Source organism: Boleophthalmus pectinirostris, unplaced genomic scaffold (genome assembly GCF_026225935.1).
Source record: "Boleophthalmus pectinirostris isolate CB_2022bp ecotype Guang Dong unplaced genomic scaffold, ASM2622593v1 HiC_scaffold_12, whole genome shotgun sequence".
NCBI classification, from domain to species: Eukaryota; Metazoa; Chordata; class Actinopteri; order Gobiiformes; family Gobiidae; genus Boleophthalmus; species Boleophthalmus pectinirostris.
In genome coordinates, this window is record NW_026571018.1 from 22153312 (window position 1) to 22169735 (window position 16424).

At 38.8% G+C, this 16424-nt stretch overlaps 1 protein-coding gene across 11 annotated transcripts in view; it reads left to right on the forward strand.

Moving 5' to 3' along the window:
- LOC110168132 (RNA-binding protein Musashi homolog 2) overlaps positions 1-16424 on the forward strand; it is a 280880-nt gene that overhangs the window by 253101 nt on the left and 11355 nt on the right. For 7 of the 11 annotated variants that reach the window (XM_055149047.1, XM_055149052.1, XM_055149053.1 and 4 more), the window contains exon 12: positions 15251-15430. The exons of the other annotated variants lie outside the window; for them this stretch is intronic. In XM_055149047.1, coding sequence (XP_055005022.1) covers positions 15251-15430 — 180 coding nt within the window. The remainder of the gene's footprint in view (positions 1-15250; positions 15431-16424) is intronic. 11 annotated transcript variants of the gene reach the window in all.

Genomic DNA, 16424 nt, shown 5'->3' on the forward strand with positions numbered 1-16424 from the left:
GGCAACTATCCTGATTTTTGGATACGCAGGTGATGCCACCGGGCCAAATATAAAATTTGATGTTTCAATTCCATGTGTTATATCAGAAAAAATGTTGGATATAACACGGAATTGAATAAATGCAAGATGTTGTGTTTAATGCTGTTCTGTGGAAAATTCCTGGCAAAGCATTGACATCTCATTTCTGTCCCTTCCCTTCAAAAAAGTTACATGCACCAAATTATTTTTGTCAAATTATAGCGATCTTTGACCTTAAACAGCGTACTTAAGATCAGATGGTTTCAGAAAAATCAAGTACATAACTAATCCAGCCAGTACAAACATAGTATAGTATAGAGTCTTTATGTTTATTCCCGCACAGAAGAGAACAGTAGTGCACCAAAAGCAGGATGCTGTTTCACTGTCTTTAACTCAGCATTGATTGACTTGTTGGCTTCATTTGGAGCTGCTGCTTTTTCCACCCGTACAACCGTAAATCCAATAGCTGTCAATAGGAGTTTTCTTGACTGCCTTATACAAGCATTGTCTCACTCACAAAGGAAAACAAAAAGATATGAACTGTAATAAATGCAAAATGTCCAGTACTGATACATGTACTATGAAAAATGCTGGATACTGTGAAAAGTGTAATTAATTTGAGTTTTTGAGTTTAACTTTTTATGTTTTACAATATTTTTACTAACAAATGTATAAATTTATCACATTTTCTAATTATTTTCTAATTGCATAATTGTCATGTCACATTTTTATTTAAATCCTCTATGGCCCAGCTTTTTATGCACCTGGGATTTTACCTTTCTTAACCTTGAACTGAACAACAACACAAGCTAAACATAAACTGGTACTTTGAGACATTACCATTTTAAGTACCTTAGCTCAATACTAACACTTTCATGTCCACGTGTAACTTTCCACCGTCCTCATTTGAACTTAAATCAAGTCACCCGGCCAATCAGATGCTCTTTTTCTCACTTCGGTCTCCACCATTCTGCACTTTCAAAACAAACAATTTACTGGGAACAATTGCACTAAAACATCACTAAGGAGCAGGAATGTTGATTTGGGGGCTGGCATCATCTGCAACAGCCAGGAAGCAAGCAAGCCGTGATAGCAACCATTATGTACAGTTTAATTCTGACAGCTGCAAATGGAGGAAGAGACAAGTAAATGATTATGAACCGAGGGGCTTGGAGGAGGGTGACGAAGATGAAGGGTTAGACTGGTAAACACTGACATCATGGCCGCTTTTAGACTGTTTTAACAAAGCACTTTAAAATATATGGCTTGGTAATTTTCTTGCGCTGCCTCACGCTGTCTCAAAATAAGCTCAAATACAATGCATCTCAATACACCTATTAGCGTATTATGATGCTATTATTACCATTATTCCTAGTCATTAGCTCACTATTTCTTGTAGAGGCCTTCACAATATCTGCTTCACAATAGCCCGCCGCAGCTGCAGTCAATAGCTCTCAGCCCGGTGTATTTTTAGCCCATCAAAAATGATTGATTTAGATTTGCGGATGATTTATTGTAGTGTTTTCAATAGTGCTAATAGCATACTCCAAAGAGTGATGTGCTCAGCTCCGCTCTCTTCTCTGGTAGTGCCGTGTGCAGAACAGAGGACACAGACCGTTTGACCTTCCTGTCTTGTCGTTTTGGGACGTCTCCGCACCTTGACGCTGTGAATTCATTTGTAGCGCACGCCGGGCCCAAATCGGAGTGCAGATAGGGAATGGAGAGGTCTGGATTGTGTGTCTGTCATTTAAAAGGTGATTTTAGAGGGAGATGAGGCACATGGGCAGGATTGGGCTTTGACTCCACCTGCAGTTTTCACAGAGCAATAAGAATGTGGTAGACGGTTTTGGCAAATAACTAAATACATGAACAGAAAATACGTATTCTGCATATAAATTTGAGTAACTATGTTTAAACCGGTACTATTTTGTTTGGTCATCTTCAGAATACAGTTACTTTCTTAAACTCAAAGTAATGCATTTTGGGACTTGTTCATGCAAATGAGGCTTGGAACACTTTAATGCAACTTAAATTGAAAGTAAGTATTTGGAATACTGTACTGTGTACTATGCCGCAATAATAGTGTACTGTTTGAAAATACATGTTAAAGCAGGTTTTCAGTATTCTGGAAGTAAATACATTTAGTGCTGTCATGCGATTAAAAAATTTAGAGATTAATTAATTATGATCTGTAATTAATTAATCTAATTAATCTCTTCTTAATCTCACCTAAAAATTGCTGAGAAAAGCCTTCAATTTGAGGTATTTTCATTTAAATTCATTATTACATTATTGTGGCAGATCAAAAGACTGATATAGAACAAAAAATAGTGACTTTATAAAGTAATTTATTGTTTAACAAACTTTAACAGATGCAGTCATTCCACAGTATCATCATTATTATTACAATTACTAATCTGCAGTGTTGGGAAGGTTACTATTAAAATGTATTCCCCCACAGATTACAGATTACATATCCCAAAATGTAGTTTGTAACTTAATCCATTTAATTACTTAAAGTGAGTAATGTAATTTGAATACTTTGGATTACTTGATATTGTCATGCTTTTTAAAACTACATGAATGTAGCAACTGCTGCATCCTGCAAATGTTGTTCTTGTTTGTTCTCTTCAAATTGGCTGTTGAGCCCAAGTCTCCATGAATAAGAAACTGTTTGCTGTAAAGTAGCAAAGACTAGGAAATCTGAACATAATAACTTTTGTCTACTTAAAGACAATAAAAAGTCCAGTCTTTCCTTAACCATATTAAAAATATTATTGATAGAGAAATGATTTATGTATGAGATCACTGGTGTTAGTCCTGGTTTTAGTCCTGGTTTAGACCTGCTTTAGTCCTACTTTAGTCCTAGTTTAGTCCTGGAATGGGTTAGTCCTGGTTTTAGTCCTGGTGTTAGTTCTGGTTTAGTCCTGGTTTAGACCTGGTTTTAGTTCTGGTTGTAGTTCTGGTTTTGTCCTGGTTTAGTCCTGGTTTAGACCTGGTTTAGTCCTGGACTGCGTTAGTCCCGGTTTTAGTCTTGGTGTTAGTTCTGGTTTAGAGGCGCACAGCGTACGCGAGAAAACGTACGCGGCGCACGGGAGCACGTCGGTGTCCGCGCAGTAACTACGGAAGGAAACATGGTCCGCGCGTTCTCAGGTTAATGACGATGATGAAGGTGTTTGTGTTTGTGTGTGTTTGTGTGTGTGTGTGTGTGTGTGTGTGTGTTTGTGTGCGTGTCCCCTCATGTGGCAGGTCACTATAGGACAGTAGTGCAGACATCATGAGCCTATGCAGGTTGTTTTCACTATTTGTTATTTTCTTTTATATTTCACGTCGGGAGAATAATTTCCAAGACACGAATGTGTTTTTACCTGTGCACTGCTGCCTCTGTTCTACTGGCTCTTCGACCTCGTCCATTGTGCGACTGACGTTTACATCGCTCTTACTGCGCCCGTTTTGTGTGGGTTTCCGGCAATGAGTGGAATTACCGAAATAAAAAATTTTATAAATGTGTTTTTGTTGTGTGTGTGTGTGTTGTCCCAACAACACATAAAACAGATTTTATAATAAAGCAACTCCCATACAGAAACAGTAAAGTTAGAGATTAAAAATTAGATTAACACGATTAAAAACATAACGCGCTAAATATGACTGTAATTAATTAATCGCAATTAACGCGATTTGACACCCCTAAATACATTTTCAAGTATTCTTCCCAACACTGACAGTGTGACAGAGGGTCAGCAAGTTTTAAATATGAACTCATTTCTCAAAGTTATTGCATTAACATTCAGATATACATTACGTTGTTTTGGTATTGATTTAAAATAATTTCAGTTAGCGTTATTTTTTATGTATTATGTAATCTGCCTGAAGGTTACACATATAATTTATAATTTTCTGTATAATCAAAGTAAAGAAGAAAAGTATATATATTATACAAAATAAATGCCATCATGCCAACCAGAATAAATAAGTTTATGTTAATAAGCTTTAATAAAAAGCCCCCAGGTCACAAAATAAAATGTCAAGGGCTTTAATGAAAAAGGACAAGAGATACTACATTTTCAAGAAAAACTCCAATGTCCCTAAAGCTGTTACCCCTCAATATTTAAGTTACACTATAATCATCTATTTAAAAACTTTTGACATTAGATAAAATTATGTACATATTTAGGTTCAAAATGTGTCAATACCGTCAGTTTAATTGCTCATTTTGTAGTTATGAAGAGCTGACAAGACAAACAGACTAAGTAGCTTGCTGCACATTAAAATCCTCATCCTATTTGTGCTACAGAGACATTTCTAAACAGTCCATAGTCCACCTCCTTGTGCACCATTTGTCACAGGTAAATGCACCAAGCTGCCTCTAAACCTGGGAGACATTTTGGCAGAGGGCACTTTGATTGTGCTTGCACAAGTCCAACACATAAAATAACATCATGCTCCTTCTCTCTCTCTTTGCCTTGCTCTCCTTTCTCTCTCTCTTTCCCTTTCCCTTACTTCACTCCCTACTTCTCAATCTATCTCCCGCTCTCTTTCTTTCCCTTATTCTCTTTATCACTCCTCTCTCTCTCTCTCTTCCACCTTCTGTCTCTCTGTCATTCGTCTCCCTACTCTGTCCTCTCTTCCCTCACTCTTTCTCTCTTTACTCTTTCTCTCTCCCTCTCTCCCTCTTTCCCTCCCTCCTCTGATGGTCCAGCCCAGATGATGACAAGGTATATTTTGGACTCCTCTCTGTGGCACTACACCAGACAGGGCCTGAGCAGCGCGCCATAATAAGACAGCTTTTGAAGATGCAGGCTCTCCACCAGCTTTTAAAGTTCTCCAGGGAAACTTGTATTGCTCATAGAGGCTGAATTGTCATTCTCTGGGATCGCATTCAGTTTTTCATATTTTGGCAATTCATTTCTATAGTCATGCATAAATAATTTCTTCAGTTAATTTGACACGTTTATTATACTTCAGCATAATAATAATCTGAAATCTATGCAAAATTATTATCATTACCAGTGTTTACAGATGGGACAAGATCTCATGCCACGAGATAAAATTGCCACAATATTGTGCACACATGTAGAGAATTATCTTGTGAGATTTTTTTTTTCATTTGATGGGTTACACTGATGAGAAACTAGTTCCCAAAAGCAGTGCTACAATTACAACAAAAATATTCAATGAAATGAATCAATAACCGCACAATTTATTTATTATAAATTACTTCAAGATGTGTCCTTTTTGTGAACCCAATTTTGTCTCTCATCTTCTCCCATACCAGAGTTAATATGTTTTTTTTTTGTTTGTTTGTTTTTTGTTTTTGAGAAATCTAGAATATGCAGTACAGCCATAGGTACTTAAGATCACAGAAATTAAAGCTAATTTAAATAAGATACATTTAAATCCCCACAAGGACGTCACAAAATATCATTCAGTTTTGTCAACTGGACAAAAGTTACTGCTTACTGTAAACTAAGGGGTGTTGGTTTCACTGCTTTATATGTGCCTTCAGACAGCTATAAGGCAATGACTTACCGGTAACCTGTCAAGACTGAAAAAGCCTCTTGGATGAGTTGCCAAACGTATTCACTACAAAACCTTTTTCCCTATTGACTGAATTGCATTTTCTTTAGAAATGAAATACACCTGAATGACTAGATTACACAGACCCCCATGAAGACAAGAAACAAAGTTTTTTGTTAGATAGAAACAATGCTGAGTTACCAAAACTACACATTTATATCAATCGTATAACTGTATAAATTGTAGTATTTCAGCCTGGTGAGAAGTAATAGTAGCTTTATTATCTGTGGTGTTCAGACCCTAGCAAAAGACATTGCAATGAAGACCGTGGCTGATTAGATGACGTTTAGGAGATGTCTTCCCCCCCGGGGCCTGGACACTGGAGGTGATAGAGGTGAGGCCGAGGAGAGTGAAGGGGATGATGAGAAGCTGTGGGGGTGCTGGGGAGGAGGTGGGGAGAAGCATCCGTGCATCTGCAACTTGGGGGTTTAAATTGGTCAGACTGGCCACTGATTGGATGAGGAAGGGGTGCAGTGAGAGGCAGGGAGGAGTATTTGGAGTGTGGTGATGAAGGCTGAGGAGCAGGCAAACTCTGGAGAAACAGTGAGGTAGATGGGAGCTAAGTTAGTTCTTTCAGGCTGAATTTACTCTAACTCCATTTTTCCTGGATATTTCTTCTATGCATGCCTCGTGGTCTGTCCTCTGCAGCCTGCCAGCCCTGTCCATCTTGAACGCTCTTGGCGTTGGCACTGTGCTTGTCAGATAAAAGGCAGCTATAAAATGCAGCTGATGCAGATGCAGGTGAGAGAGTGAACTTCACAGGTGTCAGTCCACTCGGCTGGAGTGTTCTGTGTCCCTGTGAGCTCCAGCACAGCTCAAATGTCACGCTTAGATGTGGGCCTTACCTGCAGTGTACACAGACACAGCCCATTCTGCCGCTTTTAGACTTCAGAGAGAGGGGGATGGGAAGAAGAGCGGAGGAAGGGAGAGAGGAAGAGAGAGGGGGGGGGGGGTGCAAGCTTGGACTCAGGTGTGCAATGCCTAAATTGGCTTCGGTCAGTCAGTGATGTGCACAAACTCAGCTGCTGGGGAAAATGTATGTGTGAGCTGCTTTTTAGCTGTTAGGCCTTATAGTTTTTTTTTTTTTTTTTTTAACCATTTCTTCCCAAAGTTAAAGGGGATGAGTAGTGATGAGTTCAGGGCTTGTATAAAAATGTAAGCCATGTTAGATTTGATTCCTGTCCATTATTTCAAATGACAAACCAAAATACTTCAACTATTGTACACTTGGCAAATTAAAATTCAAATTTTCGATTTAAAAGAAAAAAAAGTCAATGAAAGCAAAAAATATATATATAGTTCATGGCAAATTACATAGCTTTTGTGAATCAATAATCCTCAAATGTTTACTTCTATTTTATTGATATAATAATTTTAATAAGAACAATACAATGCACATATATACATTTTCTATGTGATGTGAAGATACTTTAATGTCCTCAGATTTAATATTATTTAAAGAATACATTATAAAGATACAGATTTTACTCACTATTTTCCACTATTTTAGTTGAATGGATATACAATTTCTTAGTTTTTTCTTGTCATACTACAATACTATTACTATTACTAGTTAAACATATTTTTCCCATGGGTTTCACTTAACGTAATACAAAATACTCCAATGTCAGTGTTTGCCACTCAACCCACCTCTCCTTTGTTCTCCTCAAACTCGCTCCTCTCACTTATCTCTTTTCTCCTCTGAAAAAACACAGCGGCTCGTGTGACAGACATTTCCAAATTAAGATCATTATCAATGTAGACCAAATAAGGCGTGTGTGATGCCATGGTGCCTGGGAGCGTCGCGTCTGATTGGCTGCTGCTCTCAGATAGATCAATATGGCTCTTTGTCAGCTCAGGTCTATTTGTCCTGATGTTAATCTGTGCTCTGAGGCCACAAGTGCTCTACATGTACACGCCGGTCAAAAGTTTTACAACACCTCCGCTATTCCACTTATTCAGAGATTTATACAAAACACTATGAGAAAATCAAGTCATAAACTGATATTGTATAATCCTGTGGCAAATGTATCCATCCAATGCCCTTGTAGGGTGTATGTCTGGTTTTGGCATTGGACAGGTCAGAATCTGTGTCCTTATTGTTCAAGCTGCCTCTCACTTTCAGTCAAAATGGAAACATTTTCATATTTTGCTGTTATTATGGTATGTAGCAGGGTCTCACACAGAGAACATTGTGCAGAGTTGTTAGAATTGACCTTTGCAGATTTAAAAAATATTTAGTTGTATTTACTAGATTTGAAAATGAAAACATGAGGGTGTTGTAGAACTTTTGATGTATTTAGTGTAACATCTTAAGCAAAAGTGCCTAACGTGTTCTGTATGTGTGTGTGTTCCTTTGGAGAGGCGTGGTGCTCAGAGGGCAGCCTGTCCCTGTGCGCGGCCCAGGCTCAGCTCACAGCTGTGGGGAGCAGATGCTCCGGGCTGCAGCTCAGGCCTCAGGGACCAGAGCGCTGTGCCCTCCAGGGGACCACACTGTCTGTGGAAGAACACTGCAGTGCGTTTGTCACACGCTTAAGTAAGGTGACTCTCCCTCCTGCAACACCACAGTATTCCCTGAATCTTATTTAAATGCATTAGCAAATGTGCAAGTTAGAAAAATGGAAAATATCTTGTTTCAGTGACGATAAGGAAGTATTTGAGTAATCTCTCTAAAGCATAAACAAGGGGAGTACAGCCTATGTTTTGGCATAGGCAAGTCAAAAGTGACTTCAAAAATAATATATATATATATATATTATTCCCTTCAAATATAGTATTTAAATCTATACTTATGTTTGGTATTTTGCATTCACAAGCAGTGTAGGTAAATTCACAGTAAATGTGAGCTTGTGCTAATCCACATTGAAGTGATGAGTAAACTTTGATTATAAAAGCTGTAGGGAAGTACTGTAAACAAATCAATTGTTGAGGCTCTGAGAAGAAGAGGAGGCAGCCCTGGCAGCAGCAGCACTGTTTATGGAGCTGAAGCACAGACATTTTGTGGGCACTGAGCCGATCAGGTGGATGTGCCGTAAGTACGACCATAATACCATGATGCAAGTCAGTGTAATGCACTATATGAAAACCTGCTATCCTTAGAAATATTATTGGGCATATAAAACAGACTGTTGACAAGAAGAAGTGTGGCTTTTCATCTTATCACTTTTATGTACATTTACCAGTGATTAAAATACTTGTTGATTGTTCATTTTCATTGTTTTGTGTTTCATAGATTATTTGACAATGACGACTCATTCGTCTGTGTCCACATTGCATTTGTGTAGACTAAAAACTGTTCTGAGCCAAATTTTATCTTTTCACTATAGAGCCACGTAAAAAGGGCATTTTACCATTTGCCAATATGCAAAGAGCTCATTGTTGTGTCTCCCTGGGACTGCATCAAAACTGAAACCATTTTTGCCCTTGCAGTTTGAAAGTTCACATTGTTGACCACAAGCAGGCTGTTAATAGTAATAGTGCTGTCACTCTTTCTCAGGGTACTTTTAGATCACCCCATTCCTTTCTGTTTTATATGTCTCTATTTTTAGTCTTTCAAAGATACTTGGTAAATTATTGATGTTAAGACTCGCAATCAATAGTCTGTTTTACTATTTCTTTATTTCGCAAACTCGCCTATAGCTAAAAATAATTCTCAAAAGTTACAATAGTTGAAGGAGATAACATGTGACTGAGAGATATTAGATAGAATTCACTGCGGTCATTAAATGCTACCAGTGTCGCTCGTGGGCTCTTCTTCACTCCATGCGGGCTTGACCAGGCATGTCTGGGAAAAAAATGGTGTGTCCAAAGCGAAAGGCCAGCGCTGTCAGCTGCGTGCCTCCTCACAATGGGATAATCTGGGGCGACTGTCGATAACTGCCTGGCCTTTCTGCGCTGGGCCGGAGGAGAGCCGCAGAGCCAAATCTGCATTCACGTCTCCGCAGCCCCACACCTCTTCGCCTCTGAAGCAAATGAGTTGCACTGATTTACCACACTGTTGCATATTGTTCCAGTGTCAGTCCTCCGCCCTGATGTAACTTCTCCCCAACCAATGCCCAGATAAGAACGTACAAATCAATAGCTCTGTTCAGTTTGTCCATCAGCGAAGACGAGAGGGCATAAAATGAAAAGATAGACAATAATAAAAATCAAAAAACACAAGCGTGAGTATGGGTGTGTAAAAGCACAAAGAAATCATCTGTTAAAATTCATTAGCCAAGCTTCTGTGAACACAAAATGACAAGACATTAAATATGTATTATTTATGAAATGTCGGTGCTCTCTGAATAGGGTGTCTAGTGCTGTTAATTACTCAGCCATTCATTCAGAAAAGATTATTTCAAATGGAAAGTGAAGGCAAGGCTAGACAGCAAAAGAGCTGTTACTTCTTTCCCTTTCACGCTATTTTTAAATGACATTGGTGAAAATGGTGGAAAGCTAATTATGGTACAGCGCTAAGATTCGAAGCTAATTTGAGCAGCAGCCATGTCAGGTTTATTGACATCTTGTGTTGGAGTGATGTGGTTTGATGGCCTCTGAGGGGTTGGTGCGGAGGGCGACGGGGGACTGACTTGCTCCATGCAGATATGAGAAAATCAACTGTTGGGAATAGATTTTTAGAAGAGCGTATTCCCAGGACGACTGGTTTGTTGACTGCCGAAAGAGCAGGCTAATTCATATGTATTCAGGGGGGCTGCTTTGTGAAGCGTGTGAATGGATTAATCTGCCAGTTTTGTTAATACTATTGTTTGGATCACATGTGCTGCTTTTGTTATCCAGATTTTTTATTCTTGTATCAGACAGATCATTTTCATTACGGAGATGATGGTTAATAGAGACAGATGAATTAAATAATAAAACTGAAAGATGTTAAGATATCGCAAAATATTGTAATTTTAAACAAAGAAAATAGAATGAGTGTAAAAATAATAAGACAAGTATTAGATTTTTGTTATTAAAGCCTCATTGACAGATCTACATCAGATTTTTTATGTCTTTAATGACAGCAATCCAAATGCATTCTTAACATCCTAATTATTCACAGCAATGAGTTTATAAGTGTTTTTCACAACTCTCATAGACCAGTGCAGAGTTTTGCAGACAATAAATTTAATGTTCCTATCTTACACAAAACTGACTCTTGTGAGCTTTGAGCCATGTTAGAGTTGTTACCTCTTAAAAATATACCTGGAGTTTGCGTATTCCTGCATTATTAGCCTGCATCTTCAAAGATCAAAGTGCTGCTTGAGATGTCACAAGTAGTTCAAATTCAAGTTAAGACCTACTTTTTATCTTTTGTTCAGTAATAATTGCCCATTTCTGGGCTGAAATTATGCAAATGATTCTAGTGAAGGTGTGTGGAGTTTAAAAACACAGTGGAGTATTTTGTGCTTTTTTTTTATTTTGAGAAAAGAACTAGAAGTTAAATATGCAGGGTTTGTGTGTTAAACTTATTTGAATGAAACAAAACAGAACTCTGGGTATTTTATGTGTTTAAAGAAGAAACAACAGTATAATGTAGATTAGAAAATAGCGTAATATGGGAACTTTAACAACTAGCATGCTAATGTGCCCTATATTCTGTAAAAAGACAACATATGAATTAAATAGAATTGTATATTTTTGGAAAACTTCAGGTTCCATATATAAAATGATATAGATTAATATTTGTCTTTACATTACTCATTAATATAAATTAGATTTCTCTGTCAGTAATCTCTCAATATTCATTCAGTCATCACCAATAGAAAACCATAAAAGGTTCAAATGTTAAACTTGTGTGTTCCACTGAATGTAAACAGCTACATCCTTTGCTCTTGCACTTTGAAAAAGAAAAACACATTTTGTCCCAAGCCGGGGAGTCAGATACATTGTAGAGAGTTGTTTAATGTATCTCAGTTGGAGACAGTGAGCAGATGGTATTATCCGAAACACTGGTGGATCTTTCATGGTCATGACGCTGTAGTTGTGATTTTAGCGTTCAGAGCGCTGGAGTGTGTGCTGTGCCTCTGATACTGTGGAGTGTGAATAATTCGGAGAAACACCAGTCGCACTGTGTTACAAAAATAACTAGTCACAGCAGTAGAACAAGCTACTTCATTGATCCACAGCTTAAACTGCACTTTCTCTCTGACTTGTAGGAAGCGCGCAAGCCTTTGTTTCCAAAAGAACACTCTAATTAAAGGTTTTGAAAGTTATACTCATAGTGCTATTGGCAGTCCAGACACTTTTTATTTTGTCCATCCAGTCAAAGCTGTTCTTTATGTATCTTTATCCACCATGTTGATCCCAGTGTCTTGAATTTAACCTTCTCTGGACAAGGACTATATTTGGTTTGTTTATATTCTGTCTTTCAAAATTTGTAGGAAAACACCATAAATAAGACCATCCCCCCTCCCTTGCAATGTTAGTGACCAACATACATTGCATCATGATCCAGTATTAAAATTTCCTGAAAAACTCACCAAAAGCTGACAATCGCACACAAATGTACTTTATATTATCCTTAAGGCTAGGAATACTGTATTTTATATATTATTTACTTGTATTGTTCTGTCGTTCATTGAGAATCTTTGGACTTACTTTAAAATGTCCTCAAAACTTGGATCAGTAACTACACAAGTAAAAAAGTTAGTATTTTACAAACTTGCAAACTCCTGACCATATATTTAACCATTCGAGTCTCTCCAGGCCACTGTGCAGTGCTATATTTTATCATCAGCCTGATTAGTTTTATTTTCCAACTCGGAGCTAAACGGGAGCGGCAGTGCTTTCAAGCTCTGTGGATCCTCCTTAAAGGCAGTCACCTGGCAAAGTGGGACCCAGCTCGGGGCATTTATCCACTTAAAGAGTGCCACCCCGATGATGTCAGTAACAGATGACTGCGAGACACCCCCGTTCTATTGCCACACTGCGGCTTTGGTCACCCAGGGCAGGAGGCAGTGGCGGCAGTGGGGGCATGGGCAGATAATTATCAGTATAAATGAAGCCCCACAAACGATGCGCACTGTTGGGTCCCCTGATCTAGTCTCCAAGGCAACCTCAACACACTCATTTGTTTTGTAGATGAGTAATTACATCCAATTAGTGGCCAGTGGAAAAAAGGGAGTCCAAGAAAGGGCCATTGTTCTGGATAGATTGTGTGAATATTAATAGTAGGGCGGTGGGTGATATGATGGGTGATAGTGGTGCAGCTGTGTGCCTGCTCTGCCCGGTCCAGTCCCGCACAGTGCATCAGGTGAGCGCTGATGAAAATATATGGCTCAGACAGAGACACAGAGACACTGATCCAGCTGCCTGCCTCCACACAAGCCAGCCACTTTTTACACAACCCTGCCACAATACACCTGCAACTCACAAACTTTAGGAAAAAATGCATGAGGAAAGGATGGAGTGTAGGGAAATGTATGAGAAAAATATGTGCTTACGCTGCACCCAAATTTGGATGTTATAAAGCACAGTCAACTCATATCATTTTGCTTTTTCTGATGTATCAACCCAAGAAAAATCAATAATTTTGTTTCTTGATGGCATGGGTTATTAAGTTTATTAGCTTGTGCTGTTCAATCTGGAGTTACATTTTTATAGATAGTGAAAATCACTTGTCCTTTACAGTGTATTTACAGTATTTCTAATTACCACATCAAATCAGTATTATTTACACATGTTTATTAGGTAACTATCTTGCCATAGAGCATAATGATAATAGATAAAATGGACAAAAAAGATGCATTTTGTGTGTGGATTTGGGGCTACACTCAAACATTTTTTCACTTAAATGTGGAGTATTATTCAGTATTGCAGTATTACTTTACAGAGGGTTGGCATTCATAGTGTTATTGTCAATGTTCTGAATTGAAATCCTTCTCCACAGCCTAATGCAGTCTAAAGTGTATATTCAGTATTATTAGCTCCACATTATGTCAAATGAAACACTGAGTACAAATGTAAACGTGGCTGTGTAAATAGTGTTATGGCAGCACTATTTCACTGCTGACAGCTCCTGGCTCCTGCCTCCATGCTCCTCTGAACTGGTGACACATTTTGGATGGACTCCTCACATATTTCCAATAACACATCTTGTGCTGTTGTCAAATGTTTTTTTCCCCTTATTATAATTATTCGATTGATCCGGTTCTCCTCATTAGTGAGGCCAATCAATTTGCTTTGACATTTGTCTAAGTGAAGTAAATGCAATGATTGGTTCTCAGGCTTTGTTCAATGTGTCAGCCATTATGTGATGTTACGTGGGAAGCCTGCCGTATTTGGAGCCTATAATTTGATGAGTGGGCACGCGAAGATCAGAGTGACAAAAAGCACTGGCGTAGGGAGCGACGCGGCGCCGGCTTACGTTCCATTTGGCACAAGTGGACTGCCTCACTGTGAATGGGCGGAGGTGAAGTGCCTTTGAAAAGGGCTAATGCTCGCTCCAGGAACCAAATAAAAAAAACACACAAAGCTAAAGGGAATCCCAGCTATGGTAAAGTCGCCAATCTGAGTCAGCCCGAGTAGATTAGCCGTGTTATCAAAGAGGTACGACGAGGGGGACGTTTTCTTTTAATTGCACTCCTTTATATGAGCAGCTTCTCTCAGATTAAGGGGGCGAGCAATAAATGTCACCAAGACTTATTGCTGAATGACATTTGCTAAACTGTTGATAATCCGCCATCTGTGTCAAAGGAGGAATCTGTACAAAGAGGCCAGAGAAAGCGTGCTCCCATCACTTAGGGCTCTCCTGTTATCAATAAATAACAATATCTACTGAGGCTGCTGGTCAGAATAAAGGCTTTAAATGGATTATTGATTGTTGCTTGGAGTCTCTTTGGTGCTAATTGACAGCTTTCTTCAGGTATGTTGTCTACAAATATAGCTTTGAAATGAGAAATATATTGAGCTGGATTTTAGTGTAAGACAGGCTACAGTCAATTAAAATATAAGTCACGTGTCAATTAGACCAATCACAACATGATCATTTTTGTGCACACATATCACTTCCTGCATCTTTGAAAATAAAACTGAATTTTACTTTAAAATACTGATGCTTAAAAATATTTTCAATAACAGTTATTAATTTGTCTTAGATTTTTTATGCACATTTTTTAATAGTTGAAAGATTTCAATAAGCTGTAGAACAGTTTATTATTTAGTATTATATAGTGGACACAGTGATGTGATATTCTCTTCCTGTCTGCCCCCACCATGAATAAATACAATTTACAATCTTTCAGGATCAATACGTATCTATCTTTCTTCTTTCTTTCTACCTATCTATCTGTCTATCTATCTTAAAACACAGTGTTTCCATACCATGATGAAGTGATACATGTTAATATAAGTTAATACATTCGTAACTGCTCTCATTGTGTTGACTTTTGCCATTGACAATGTTGCTTGTTTAAGCTTGTTTGTGTGTTCTTCTTAAGTATCACATACAGTGTAGGGCTAATGGGGCAGGAGCTGCTGGGGGGAGGGCAGGGAGGGCTACACTCATGCACACTGTACATGGACCACCAGAGCGCTGGGACGCACCACTCAAACACTCAATTTGAACTCACTTGACTTGGACTGTTCAAAATAAAAAGTAAATACAAGAGTTGATTTCCCCAATGATGGAGTCCCTCCCTCCACCTCCCCTGTACCCTACTGTATCTCCCAGGCCTCCCCGATTATGGGTTTTACTCTGCGCCCAGTGACCAGAGGGGGGGGCCCTGCTCCTTTGCTGACTATGCCTCCCTGGGGCCCCAAGCGGCTCAGATGCTGCACAGTGAGCATGCCACCTCCGCCTGCAACTCCCCCCTCCAGCACCTACACAGCCCGGATCAGTTTAAGAACCCAGGTTTGTATCTGCACACCTGCGCATCACCTCTTTGGACTTTACGTTTGACTCATAACATCTTCTAATATTCTTTTATTTTGACATTCTCCTCGTTTTGTTCATAAACCAAACAACAGCCTTCAATATCTTACTGATAAACAGCACTGCATGATTCTTCTTTTCATTTCTGTGTTTCAGCCCCCTGCTTGCACTTTAGGGGCTGACACATACAGAATGTAATTTTTCATTTGCATGTGAACAAAATGGTGTCACAGAAACTATATGTTTTATTGGTTACTTAAGAATACAATTGTAAACTAATCTGATGTCCTTAGATAACCTGTAGACATGCTTTAATATATTAACATTTTGTCTTAAAACATTTTCTCCATTTGTGTATGTCTTTGTCTACTCTGTCAAACTTGCCAGCTTTCTAAAACCAATAAGGAAGACTGTATACGGGTATTACTTTATTGGCATGCATTAGCAGTAGTTTTAGATGTAGTAGCCTAGTTGCATTTCTGTACATTTAAGTTAAATGGATCATGCAGTTTAGGCTGAGAACATGTGGGTGTGTTGACCTCTTAGTTTACTCAGTATTACTACTAAACCACTATTAAAAGTTACCCTGGCTAATTCTGGCAACCACTCTCGGGTTGGTTCAACTTTTCCCAACTCCATATATTTGTGCTACTCTTGTCTAAGTATACTAACTTTGCCTGCTAGCCATAGGAGTTGTCCAAAAGCACATGCCTTAAGGTCAAGCAGACATCACTCTTTTGTTCCAAATGAGTTTCTGTTGTGCCTTTAGTCATGCTGCTGTGACTTTTGTATTTCTAGGCCACCGTAGTGGATTGTGGTTGCAAGTGGCTTTAAGCAGCGACCTCATTTTCACACTTAATATCAGAGTCAAATGGGTCATGTGTTTTGTCCAGAAACACTTTGGAACTCGCTACAAGTTATCTCTCCCTGGACACTCATATCCACCTCAGGCTTATGCACCTAAATCCTGCCA